General features: G+C 51.6%; 1 protein-coding gene across 4 annotated transcripts in view; it reads left to right on the forward strand.

Annotated features, from left to right (window-relative positions):
* LOC125382156 (histone-binding protein N1/N2-like) overlaps nt 1-13,521 on the forward strand; it is a 30,784-nt gene that overhangs the window by 6,075 nt on the left and 11,188 nt on the right. For 2 of the 4 annotated variants that reach the window (XM_048400634.1, XM_048400631.1), the window contains exons 2-6: nt 328-489; nt 1,189-1,307; nt 1,699-1,779; nt 4,098-5,177; nt 8,274-8,419. In XM_048400634.1, coding sequence (XP_048256591.1) covers nt 328-489; nt 1,189-1,307; nt 1,699-1,779; nt 4,098-5,177; nt 8,274-8,419 — 1,588 coding nt within the window. The remainder of the gene's footprint in view (nt 1-327; nt 490-1,188; nt 1,308-1,698; nt 1,780-4,097; nt 5,178-8,273; nt 8,420-13,521) is intronic. The other 2 variants (XM_048400632.1, XM_048400633.1) reach the window with 2 other exon arrangements.

The following is a 13,521-nucleotide window of genomic DNA, read 5'->3' on the forward strand; positions in this document are numbered from 1 at the left end:
AATGCTTTCCCCTTCCTACAATATTGGCTTATCTCTTGATTTTACCACTGGCTACCTGGACAAAACTACTTGTAGCCATATTGCTGCTTGGTAAATATTTAAACTTTGAGACCTGATGCTTCAGTACATGGTAACCTAGGCACAAAAGGAAATATTTTGCTAGGTGAGGTAAGAAGCTGGATGCATGTTGAACACACTATCACAATGTACGCTGGGGGCCAGGTAGAGAACGCCGCTCATGGATGTGATGGTGCAATACTTGACAGGTTGTCATAGTAGGAGTCTCAAATTGCTTGCTGACAGGTTTATCAAATTATTTATCCTCAGCACGAAGGAGGAAGCACCTGCTGAGAAAGTTGACGAGAAAGTTGGTGAGAATGTTGACGAGACCAAGTTGGCTATCAACATGCTGGCCCAAGGCAAGAGGAACATCATCTGTGGCGAGATCCCAGTGGCTGTCAACCAGTTCCAGGAGGCATGTGCCATGCTGTGAGTAAACACACGGGTTGCCCTGAGTAAACACACGGGTTGCCCCTGGTAAACACACACGGGTTGCCCCTGGTAAACACACACGGGTTGCCCCTGGTAAACACACACGGGTTGCCCCTGGTAAACACACACGGGTTGCCCCTGGTAAACACACACGGGTTGCCCCTGGTAAACACAAACGGGTTGCCCCTGGTAAACACAAACGGGTTGCCCCTGGTAAACACACACGGGTTGCCCCTGGTAAACACAAACGGGTTGCTCCTGGTAAACACACACACGGGGTGCCCCTGGTAAACACACACGGGGTGCCCCTGGTAAACACACACGGGTTGCCCCTGGTAAACAAGGAGCCAGTGCTCATTTAGTTTTGGTTGAGTTTCCATTCTTTCATGATAATGTTATGACTGAACGTATCTGTTCCCATGGTTACAAGTGTAGTGCCTTCTGACATATATCTACTTTGTTGTTTAACGTCACATAGTGCAGTAAGCCAGCTCTGTGATGACGGTCAGTAAATAATAAAACTTGGACATGACAGTCAAGTGATTGACATCATGAGCATCAGTCGTCGCAGCTGATATGCATCAACCAAGTCCAAGCTTTACTACCTGTTAGTTACCTCTTACAACAAGCACAAGACCAATTCTACCTGCAGATCTTCATGGAACTCTTGTAAGTATTTGAATCTGTTGTTGCCAGGGCCAAGCAGTACGGGGAGACGGCGGCGGAGTGTGCGGAGGCCTACTTCTGTTACGGGCAGTCGCTGCTGGACCTGGCTCGCATGGAGACCGGGGTCCTGGGCAACGCTTTGCAAGGAGGTGTGGTATTAAATCACTTTGGTGTCTATGATCCATTATTACTGAGCTAAACAATCTTTGCCTTAAGCTGTGGCCCCCAGATACACCCGAGTCACATGTTTTCTACTGTGAGATCTGAACAGTTTCTAGTTATTGAATGGTCGCTGTAGGTTGCTGTGTAATGAATATTGAAGGAGCTGGCCATGAGTACTGAAATATACACCAATTGTTTGCCCTTGTTAATATTTGTTCTGTTACATGTAACATTGTTTGTATATGAAGGCAGCCATAAGAACTCTTCTGTCCTGGAGATCTGTTTCTCATTGCAAACCTTTCTTTGATTATGACTTACCACAGTGATAGCTAAACATTTTGGCATGACATTGTAACCATGGAAACTGACATTCTGCAGTTGATGTTGACACAGAAGATGATGGGGAGGAGAAGGAGGCAGCAAAAAATGAAAAGTTTGAGAAACCCGAAAATCTTGAAGGTGAGTAAAGCCTCCATCCTTCAGCGAGACTAAGTCTGGTGGTTGTCGTGGATACAGTGGCCATCAGAAATGACAGGGATGGTGTTGAGCAAGGCTGGGGGTTGTCTTGGATACAGTGGCCATCAGAAATGACAGGGATGGTGTTGAGCAAGGCTGGGGGTTGGCGTGGATACAGTGGCCATCAGAAATGACAGGGATGGTGTTGAGCAAGGCTAGGGGTTGGCGTGGATACAGTGGCCATCAGAAATGACAGGGATGGTGTTGAGCAAGGCTGGGGGTTGTCGTGGATACAGTGGCCATCAGAAATGACAGGGATGGTGTTGAGCAAGGCTAGGGTTGTCGTGGATACAGTGGCCATCAGAAATGACAGGGATGGTGTTGAGCAAGGCTAGGGTTGTCGTGGATACAGTGGCCATCAGAAATGACGGGTGGTGTTGAGCAAGGCTGGGGGTTGATGATCAACACGACAGTACATGCACAGCCTACCTGTCACAAAGTGCGCTGGACGTCAGAGTTTGAAAAAAGATTAAAACATAGAAGTTGTTTATGATTAATAGTGTTAGCATACATTTGTCGAGTGTTATGCACAGAAAAAACCTACATCGTATCCCTTCAGGGAGTTCAGGGGAATGAACAAACATTGGTCAATAACTAGACCTGATGATTCACCATTACAAGTTGTAGTTACCGCTCTACAAGGCATTGTTTTTTATGCAGAGATGAAAGATTACAGAGTGTATTTCTTGTCAACTAAGCTGGAAATAGCCATCAGCAGTGCACCCGTTATCTCACAATCTACTAGTTAGTTAACTACCCAATGACACAACTTCAAAGAACTTTGATCAAATGTTGAAGAAATTGTATCTGAAATTATTTTGTCAGGTGTTATTTTAGTCGTGCTATTTTACATGTTTATGATTACTAGAACCATAAGCGTGTCACTTTGGTAACGCTGATGCCATTGCCAAATATGTTTTTAAACGCCGAACAATTTGACCAGTCACCATGGAGACCTCTCACGCTACGTACATTTCGTTTTTGAACATGTCATGTTGACATGAAAGTCAATTGCCACAAATAGGATGGTGTAATACTTGAGTTTATTAAAAATGTAATGAATTCTTAGGAGTCATCCGTTACTGCACGTTACTATAGTTACGGCCATATTGAATTTGAAGGGCGCAATAGCCAGGGAACACTGTAGTTTTAGTATAAGCATTTACTTTAAAGTTTAGACCAATCTTTGGCATGCAATATTATTTTGAATAATTTGTCCATCCATTGCTCGTCAGGTGCAGTTGATTGTTTTAGAAAGAATGCCCTGCTTAACAGTCGGCTGTCTGTCACTAGTACCACGAGACCCAATTCAGGCGAACCATTGTGGTAAATTTCATTTGATATTGTAAGCTTTCACATGTTTAACAATTCTGCTTGGTTCGAAAGGTTGATTTTTAGCATGAAAGAGTTTTGGGATGGTTAATCAGTTTAAAAGTTTAGGATCCTAGTGTTAAAATATGAAACTGTAGAGAACGCTGCGAGCAAAGTTTGACATGAATTTTGACAAATGTTGCTTTTTGTCTTCCTTTCTCCTCTGCTTCTGGACTTTGCATTGCTTCAGTATTTCTGTGTCAGTTGTGACTGGTAGTGGCAGCATAGGCAGGTTGGTGGGACCTGAGGACCTGAGGACTTGAGGACTGCCCTGTAGAAGGTTCCAGGTCGAGATCCCACCACCCTGAACATGGTCCATCTGTGGGACCCAACTGATGTCATGGGACATCGACAACTGATGTCATGGGACATCGTCAACCACTTGTTTGCATCGCAAAGATAATATCTGCAGTGATAAAGCTGAAATATTGTCGAGTACTGCGCAGATCAACTCTCACCACTGAATGTATTTGACTTGTGAGATCTTTGCCTGCAGTATGGCAGATCAACTCTCACCACTGAATGTATTTGACTTGTGAGATCTATGCCTGCAGTATGGCAGATCAACTCTCACCACTGAATGTATCTGACTTGTGAGATCTATGCCTGCAGTATGGCAGATCAACTCTCACCACTGAATGTTTTTGACTTGTGAGATCTATGCCTGCAGTATGGCAGAATGGTCCATCTAGGAACAGTGAAACACATTGCATGAAGTGTTTGGATGTTAATGTGAAATGAGATGTGATTGCTTGGTTATTATTGGTTCTTGTATACTGACCCAAGTTTCAGCAGGAGTCAGTAACCATGGTAACTTGTCTTGGCTGTTCCGGAGTCTTTTGTTTTGGTTCCTGAATTGCGACGTAACTTTGAGTCTGGATTTTTAACAGGAGAGGAGAGGGAGAAGCTAAGAATGGAGATATATGATGCCATGTCTGAGAAAGATAAGATGGATGTGAAGAAGGCGGAGGATGGCGGCATGGATGTAGACATGGAGGACAAGGAGAATGTAGAAAATACAAAGACTGATAAGGATGGTTCCAAAAATAAAACTGATAAAGTTTTAACAGAAAAAAATGCAAATATAGAAGAAAAAGTTTTAGAAAAGGTTAAAAATAGTAAAAATACTGACGAAATTGTGAAAGAATGTGCAGCAGAGAAGGGTGACAAGACTGAAGGGGAGGGGAAGAAGGGTGACAAGACTGGCGGGGAGGGGGAGACGGCAGGGGAGGACATGGAAACAGATGACAAAGCTGCCAAACAAGGCACCGACATGGAGGCTGGGGAAACAAGGAAAGACGAGGAAAAGAAAGATGAGTCTACAGAAAAGGAATCTAAATCAACAGATACTAAAGATGCTGACACAAAAGATCCTGATGCCAAGAAAGATCCTGATGCCAAAGATGGCGAGGCTAAAACAGAAGGCGACGCCAAGAAAGATGGGGATGCCAAAACAGAGGGCGATACCAAGAAAGATGGGGACGCCAAAACAGAAGGCGACACCAAGAAAGATGGGGACGCCAAAACAGAAGGCGACGCCAAGAAAGATGGGGACGCCAAAACAGAAGGCGACACCAAGAAAGATGGGGACGCCAAAACAGAAGGCGACACCAAGAAAGATGGGGACGCCAAAACAGAAGGCGACGCCAAGAAAGATGGGGACGCCAAAAAGGAAGGCGACGCCAAGAAAGATGGGGACGCCAAAACGGAAGGCGACGCCAAGAAAGATGGGGACGCCAAAAAGGAAGGCGACGCCAAGAAAGATGGGGACGCCAAAACAGAAGGCGACACCAAGAAAGAAGGGGACGCCAAAACAGAAGGCGACAATAAGAAAGATGGTGATGGAAAAACTGATGTGGGTGCAAAAGGAGAGGGAGACAAAGAAGTGAAGGAGGATGCTGCCACAGATGCAAATACGGAGGAGAAAATGGAAGCTGACGATGAGGAAGCTATGGAAACAAGTGAGAAAGGTGGACATTGGTTCTAAGATTACCAGGCAAATGGTTTGGCTAACCTTGTTATTTTATTTGATGACACAACACACTGACAGCTTTCTTGTACAGCACTTCATTGTTCTTGTACAGCACTTCATTGTTCTTGTACAGCACTTCATTGTTCTTGTACAGCACTTCATTGGTAACACCCTGCACCGGCATGCTGCTTGTCTTTTCACATTCCACTCCAACTAACCATGTTTGTTTACTAGCAGAAGCGTTATAGGGTAACACATTTTCTTGCAAATAAAATTTATCATCCAAAACTGGCTCCCACAGGATATATCGCTTGGGTGAGATCAAGCGATATCTACACTGTAGATATTGCTGCAATGAACTTGCATCACAATGCTTTGCAGATCATTTTGATGTCATTGGTTACCATGAGGTCACAATCAAATGACATCACTAATGGCTCTGCTACTGAAGCTGTAAGCAGTACTTTTTATTTCCGCTTAAGAGACTGCTTATTACTGTCGACGAACTGAAAAAGTTGGAAGAATGATGTTGGTTGATAAATAAAATCTCACCCTCATGTCGTTGATATATTTGATATCAAAAGACACGAGGGGTGAGATTCTCTATATGTGAGAAGAATGTGGGACAAGTTTGACACAATTGCTGACATTATTTTAACATTTCTGTACATGTAAGAATTGGGAAAAGTAGTTGCATTAATACCGTATGGAACCTCGATCTGGTTGTTCATCCGTGAGCATGGCTGAAGGCCAAAACCAGGTCCTGTCCTCAGGTACATGTACGTATGTCCTCGGCCACATGCACCTATGTCCTTGGCTACATGTACGTATGTCCCCGGCCACATGCACCTATGTCCTCGGCCACATGTACGTATGTCCCCGGCCACATGCACGTATGTCCTCGGCCACATGTACGTATGTCCTCTGCCACATGTACGTATGTCCCCGGCCACATGTACGTTTGTCCCCGGCCACATGTACGTATGTCCTCTGCTACATGTACGTATGTCCTCGGCCACATGCACGTATGTCCTCGGCCACATGCACGTATGTCCTCGGCCACATGCACGTACGTCCTCGGCCACATGTACGTACGTCCTCGGCCACATGTACGTATGTCCTCGGCCACATGTACGTATGTCCTCGGCCACATGCACGTATGTCCTCGGCCACATGCACGTATGTCCTCGGCCACATGCACGTATGTCCTCGGCCACATGTACGTACGTCCTCGGCCACATGTAAGTACGTCCTCGGCCACATGTACGTACGTCCTCGGCCACATGCACGTACGTCCTCGGCCACATGCACGTACGTCCTCGGCCACATGCACGTACGTCCTCGGCCACATGTACTTACGTCCTCGGCCACATGCACGTACGTCCTCGGCCACATGCACGTACGTCCTCGGCCACATGTACTTACGTCCTCGGCCACATGTACTTACATCCTCGGCCACATGCACGTATGTCCTCGGCCACATGTACGTATGTCCTCGGCCACATGCACGTATGTCCTCGGCCACATGTACGTATGTCCTCGGCCACATGCACGTATGTCCTCGGCCACATGTACGTACTTCCTCGGCCACATGCACGTATGTCCTCGGCCACATGTACGTATGTCCTCGGCCACATGCACGTATGTCCTCGGCCACATGCACGTATGTCCTCGGCCACATGCACGTATGTCCTCGGCCACATGTACGTACGTCCTCGGCCACATGTACGTACGTCCTCGGCCACATGCACGTACGTCCTCGGCCACATGCACGTACGTCCTCGGCCACATGCACGTACGTCCTCGGCCACATGCACGTACGTCCTCGGCCACATGTACGTACGTCCTCGGCCACATGTACTTACGTCCTCGGCCACATGTACTTACGTCCTCGGCCACATGCACGTACGTCCTCGGCCACATGCACGTATGTCCTCGGCCACATGTACGTACGTCCTCGGCCACATGTACGTACGTCCTCGGCCACATGTACGTACGTCCTCGGCCACATGTACGTACGTCCTCGGCCACATGTACGTACTTCCTCGGCCACATGTACGTATGTCCTCGGCCACATGTACGTATGTCCTCGGCCACATGTACGTATGTCCTCGGCCACATGTACGTATGTTCTCGGCCACATGTACGTATGTCCTCGGCCACATGTACGTACGTCCTCGGCCACATGTACGTATGTCCTCGGCCACATGTACGTATGTCCTCGGCTACATGTACCTATGTTCTCGGCTACAGTACTTATGTCCACTGTTGTGTGTCCCTTGCTGCAACAGTCTCTTTCCATGTTGATAAATTCAAAATGGCTGCAATTACAGCCATCTTTACTTACGAGGGGCGTTCAATAAGTTTTGCAACTTCAATATATGACCAAGTAGCAGAATATCTTTTGCACTTTTATTTTTCAATATAATCTCCATTCAATTCAATACACTTATTCCATTTGTCCTTCAAGCTTTTAATACCACTTTTATATAAATTTCGCTCTTTGGCCCGCTAACCACGCCTCTGTGGCAGCCTTTATGTCCTCGTCATCCTGGAAGCGTCTTCCACGAAGGGCAGATTTCATTTGCTGGAACAGGCAATAGTCACTTCGGGCTTAGTCTGGGCTGTAGGGTGGGTTATTTAACTGTCCTTACCATCACTTTACACATGCGATCATGGATTTCTTTGGCTTTGCATCCTTCGTAAGGAACTTTATTACAGCGCATTGTTCATGTTTGAGAGAATCCATGATTGTGACCACCCTTTGGTGAATGAAGCCATCACATCTAACTTATTGTTGTCTGGAACTTGTTATGACACATGTCAACCTGATGTTATGACTAGTGTCAGACCTGCCACAAGTTGACATGGTTTGTGTAAACACAAATGCCCAAGTTGCAAAACTTATTGAACGCGCGCGCTCTGCACGCGCTCTTACGTTCTCGGAGTCAGGAATTAGTTCTCTCTAATGCCATCAAACTGTTTGATAATAATCCTCAAATGGCTTCAATGAATTGAGTACACCCCTGGACAGGACAAATGTTTTTATGGGTGCTCTTGTAGAAGTTTTTTAAATTTGTCGTTTTGTTTGAAGAAACTGGTGAATCCTCGGCAACCAAGGATGACAAAGAAACCAAAGATGGTGAAGAGGAGGAGGAGGAGGAAGAAGAGGAGGAGGAAGGTGATGAGACGGCGGAGGGAGAGGGGGCTGAAGGAACCAGTGAGCCAAAGGAGGGAGAGGTAATGTTGTCCAGGGAGGGGGAGAGGCAATGTCGTCCAGGGAGGGGGAGGTAATGTCGTCCAGGGAGGGGGAGAGGCAATGTCGTCCAGGGAGGGGGAGAGGCAATGTCGTCCAGGGAGGGGGAGAGGCAATGTCGTCCTGGGAGGGGGAGGTAATGTCGTCCAGGGAGGAGGAGGTGATGTCGTCCTGGGAGGGGGAGGTAATGTCGTCCAGGGAGGGGGAGGTAATGTAGTCCTGGGAGGGGGAGGTGATGTCATCCTGGGAGGGGGAGGTAATGTCGTCCAGCGAGGGGGAGGTGATGTCGTCCTGGGAGGGGGAGGTGATGTCGTCCAGCGAGGGGGAGGTAATGTCGTCCAGCGAGGGGGAGGTAATGTAGTCCTGTGAGGGGGAAGATGTGATGTCATCCAGGGAGGGGGAGGTAATGTCATCCAGGGAGGGGGAGGTAATGTCATCCAGGGAGGGGGAGGTAATGTCATCCAGGGAGGGGGAGGTGATGTCGTCCTGGGAGGGGGAGAGGTAATGTCGTCCAGGGAGGAGGAGGTGATGTCGTCCTGGGAGGGGGAGGTAATGTCGTCCAGGGAGGAGGAGGTGATGTAGTCCTGGGAGGGGGAGGTAATGTCATCCAGGGAGGGGGAGGTGATGTCGTCCTGGGAGGGGGAGAGGTAATGTCGTCCAGGGAGGAGGAGGTGATGTCGTCCTGGGAGGGGGAGGTAATGTCGTCCAGGGAGGAGGAGGTAATGTAGTCCTGGGAGGGGGAGGTAATGTCGTCCTGGGAGGGGGAGGTAATGTCGTCCAGGGAGGAGGAGGTGATGTCGTCCTGGGAGGGGGAGGTAATGTCGTCCAGGGAGGGGGAGGTAATGTAGTCCTGGGAGGGGGAGGTGATGTCATCCTGGGAGGGGGAGGTAATGTCGTCCAGCGAGGGGGAGGTGATGTCATCCTGGGAGGGGGAGGTGATGTAGTCCAGGGAGGGGGAGGTAATGTAGTCCAGGGAGGGGGAGGTGATGTAGTCCAGGGAGGGGGAGGTAATGTAGTCCAGGGAGGGGGAGGTAATGTAGTCCTGGGAGGGGGAGGTAATGTAGTCCAGGGAGGGGGAGGTGATGTAGTCCAGGGAGGGGGAGGTAATGTAGTCCTGGGAGGGGGAGGTAATGTAGTCCAGGGAGGGGGAGGTAATGTAGTCCAGCGAGGGGGAGGTGATGTCGTCCAGGGAGGGGGAGAGGTAATGTAGTCCAGGGAGGGGGAGGTAATGTAGTCCTGGGAGGGGGAGGTAATGTAGTCCAGGGAGGGGGAGGTAATGTAGTCCAGCGAGGGGGAGGTGATGTCGTCCAGGGAGGGGGAGAGGTAATGTAGTCCAGGGAGGGGGAGGTAATGTAGTCCAGGGAGGGGGAGGTGATGTCATCCAGGGAGGGGGAGGTAATGTAGTCCAGGGAGGGGGAGGTGATGTAGTCCAGGGAGGGGGAGGTAATGTCATCCAGGGAGGGGGAGGTAATGTAGTCCAGGGAGGGGGAGGTAATGTCGTCCAGGGAGGGGGAGGTAATGTAGTCCAGGGAGGGGGAGGTAATGTCATCCAGGGAGGGGGAGGTAATGTAGTCCAGGGAGGGGGAGGTGATGTAGTCCAGGGAGGGGGAGGTAATGTCATCCAGGGAGGAGGAGGTAATGTAGTCCAGGGAGGGGGAGGTAATGTCATCCAGGGAGGGGGAGGTAATGTCATCCAGGGAGGGGGAGGTAATGTAGTCCAGGGAGGGGGAGGTGATGTCGTCCTGGGAGGGGGAGGTAATGTCATCCAGGGAGGGGGAGGTAATGTAGTCCAGGGAGGGGGAGGTGATGTAGTCCAGGGAGGGGGAGGTGATGTAGTCCAGGGAGGGGGAGGTGATGTAGTCCAGGGAGGGGGAGGTAATGTAGTCCAGGGAGGGGGAGGTGATGTAGTCCAGGGAGGGGGAGGTAATGTAGTCCAGGGAGGGGGAGGTGATGTAGTCCAGGGAGGGGGAGGTAATGTAGTCCAGGGAGGGGGAGGTGATGTCATCCAGGGAGGGGGAGGTAATGTAGTCCAGGGAGGGGGAGGTGATGTCATCCAGGGAGGGGGAGGTAGTCCAGGGAGGGGGAGGTGATGTAGTCCAGGGAGGGGGAGGTGATGTAGTCCTGGGAGGGGGAGGTAATGTAGTCCAGGGAGGGGGAGGTGATGTAGTCCTGGGAGGGGGAGGTAATGTAGTCCAGGGAGGGGGAGGTAATGTAGTCCAGGGAGGGGGAGGTAATGTAGTCCAGGGAGGGGGAGGTGATGTCATCCAGGGAGGGGGAGGTAATGTAGTCCAGGGAGGGGGAGGTAATGTAGTCCAGGGAGGGGGAGGTAATGTAGTCCAGGGAGGGGGAGGTGATGTCATCCAGGGAGGGGGAGGTAATGTAGTCCAGGGAGGGGGAGGTGATGTAGTCCAGGGAGGGGGAGGTAATGTCATCCAGGGAGGGGGAGGTGATGTAGTCCAGGGAGGGGGAGGTAATGTCATCCAGGGAGGAGGAGGTAATGTAGTCCAGGGAGGGGGAGGTAATGTCATCCAGGGAGGGGGAGGTAATGTCATCCAGGGAGGGGGAGGTAATGTAGTCCAGGGAGGGGGAGGTGATGTAGTCCAGGGAGGGGGAGGTAATGTCGTCCTGGGAGGGGGAGGTAATGTAGTCCAGGGAGGGGGAGGTAATGTAGTCCAGGGAGGGGGAGGTAATGTCATCCAGGGAGGGGGAGGTAATGTAGTCCAGGGAGGGGGAGGTGATGTCATCCAGGGAGGGGGAGGTGATGTCATCCAGGGAGGGGGAGGTAATGTAGTCCAGGGAGGGGGAGGTAATGTCATCCAGGGAGGGGGAGGTAATGTCATCCAGGGAGGGGGAGGTAGTCCAGGGAGGGGGAGGTGATGTCATCCAGGGAGGGGGAGGTGATGTCATCCAGGGAGGGGGAGGTAATGTAGTCCAGGGAGGGGGAGGTAATGTCATCCAGGGAGGGGGAGGTAATGTCATCCAGGGAGGGGGAGGTAATGTCATCCAGGGAGGGGGAGGTGATGAAGTCCTGGGAGGGGGAGGTAATGTAGTCCAGGGAGGGGGAGGTGATGTCGTCCTGGGAGGGGGAGGTAATGTAGTCCAGGGAGGGGGAGGTGATGTCGTCCTGGGAGGGGGAGGTAATGTCATCCAGGGAGGGGGAGGTAATGTCATCCAGGGAGGGGGAGGTGATGTCGTCCTGGGAGGGGGAGGTAATGTTGTCCAGGGAGGGGGAGGTGATGTAGTCCAGGGAGGGGGAGGTGATGTAGTCCAGGGAGGGGGAGGTGATGTAGTCCAGGGAGGGGGAGGTGATGTAGTCCAGGGAGGGGGAGGTAATGTCATCCAGGGAGGGGGAGGTGATGTAGTCCAGGGAGGGGGAGGTGATGTAGTCCAGGGAGGGGGAGGTGATGTAGTCCAGGGAGGGGGAGGTAATGTAGTCCAGGGAGGGGGAGGTGATGTAGTCCAGGGAGGAGGAGGTGATGTAGTCCAGGGAGGGGGAGGTGATGTAGTCCAGGGAGGGGGAGGTAATGTAGTCCAGGGAGGGGGAGGTAATGTAGTCCAGCGAGGGGGAGGTAATGTAGTCCAGGGAGGGGGAGGTGATGTCGTCCAGGGAGGGGGAGAGGTAATGTCATCCTGGGAGGGGGAGGTAATGTCGTCCAGGGAGGAGGAGGTGATGTAGTCCAGGGAGGGGGAGGTGATGTAGTCCAGGGAGGGGGAGGTAATGTAGTCCAGGGAGGGGGAGGTGATGTCGTCCAGGGAGGGGGAGGTAATGTCGTCCTGGGAGGGGGAGGTAATGTCGTCCTGGGAGGGGGAGGTGATGTAGTCCAGCGAGGGGGAGGTGATGTCGTCCAGGGAGGGGGAGGTGATGTCGTCCAGCGAGGGGGAGGTGATGTCGTCCAGCGAGGGGGAGGTGATGAAGTCCTGGGAGGGGGAGAGGTAATGTCATCCAGGGAGGGGGAGGTGATGTCGTCCTTGGAGGGGGAGGTGATGTCGTCCAGCGAGGGGGAGGTGATGTCGTCCAGCGAGGGGGAGGTGATGAAGTCCTGGGAGGGGGAGAGGTAATGTCATCCAGGGAGGGGGAGGTGATGTCGTCCAGGGAGGGGGAGGTGATGTCGTCCAGGGAGGGGGAGGTGATGTCGTCCAGGGAGGGGGAGGTGATGTCGTCCAGCGAGGGGGAGGTAATGTAGTCCAGCGAGGGGGAGGTGATGTCGTCCAGGGAGGGGGAGGTGATGTCGTCCAGCGAGGGGGAGGTGATGTCGTCCAGCGAGGGGGAGGTGATGAAGTCCTGGGAGGGGGAGAGGTAATGTCATCCAGGGAGGGGGAGGTGATGTCGTCCTTGGAGGGGGAGGTGATGTCGTCCAGCGAGGGGGAGGTGATGTCGTCCAGCGAGGGGGAGGTGATGAAGTCCTGGGAGGGGGAGAGGTAATGTCATCCAGGGAGGGGGAGGTGATGTCGTCCTGGGAGGGGGAGGTGATGTCGTCCTGGGAGGGGGAGGTGATGTCGTCCTGGGAGGGGGAGGTAATGTCATCCAGGGAGGGGGAGGTGATGTCGTCCTGGGAGGGGGAGGTGATGTCGTCCAGCGAGGGGGAGGTGATGTCGTCCAGCGAGGGGGAGGTGATGTAGTCCTGGGAGGGGGAGAGGTAATGTCATCCAGCGAGGGGGAGGTGATGTAGTCCTGGGAGGGGGAGGTGATGTCGTCCAGCGAGGGGGAGGTGATGTAGTCCTGGGAGGGGGAGGTAATGTCGTCCAGCGAGGGGGAGGTAATGTAGTCCTGTGAGGGGGAAGATGTGATGTCATCCAGGGAGGGGGAGGGTAATGTCGTCCAGGGAGGGGGAGAGATTGTCAGCTGCAGCTGTAAGGGGACAAATTGGGAGCTTAACAAATGACCATGTTTGAAATGAAGTCTGGAGGTTTTGTCTAAACTGTAATGTTAACACTAATATTTAGCAATCCCTAATCCCAGGACCTCCTTCACTTGGCTGCTGATACAGCGGACTTCGTAACAACCATTTGTTGCCAGTCCCCAGGCAAAACCTCCTGTAAACTGAGAATATTGGCATTGTCCACTCCAAGATATGGGCACTGAGTA

Source organism: Haliotis rufescens, unplaced genomic scaffold (genome assembly GCF_023055435.1).
Source record: "Haliotis rufescens isolate VD_foot unplaced genomic scaffold, xgHalRufe1.0.p SCAF_2, whole genome shotgun sequence".
Lineage (NCBI taxonomy): Eukaryota > Metazoa > Mollusca > Gastropoda > Lepetellida > Haliotidae > Haliotis > Haliotis rufescens.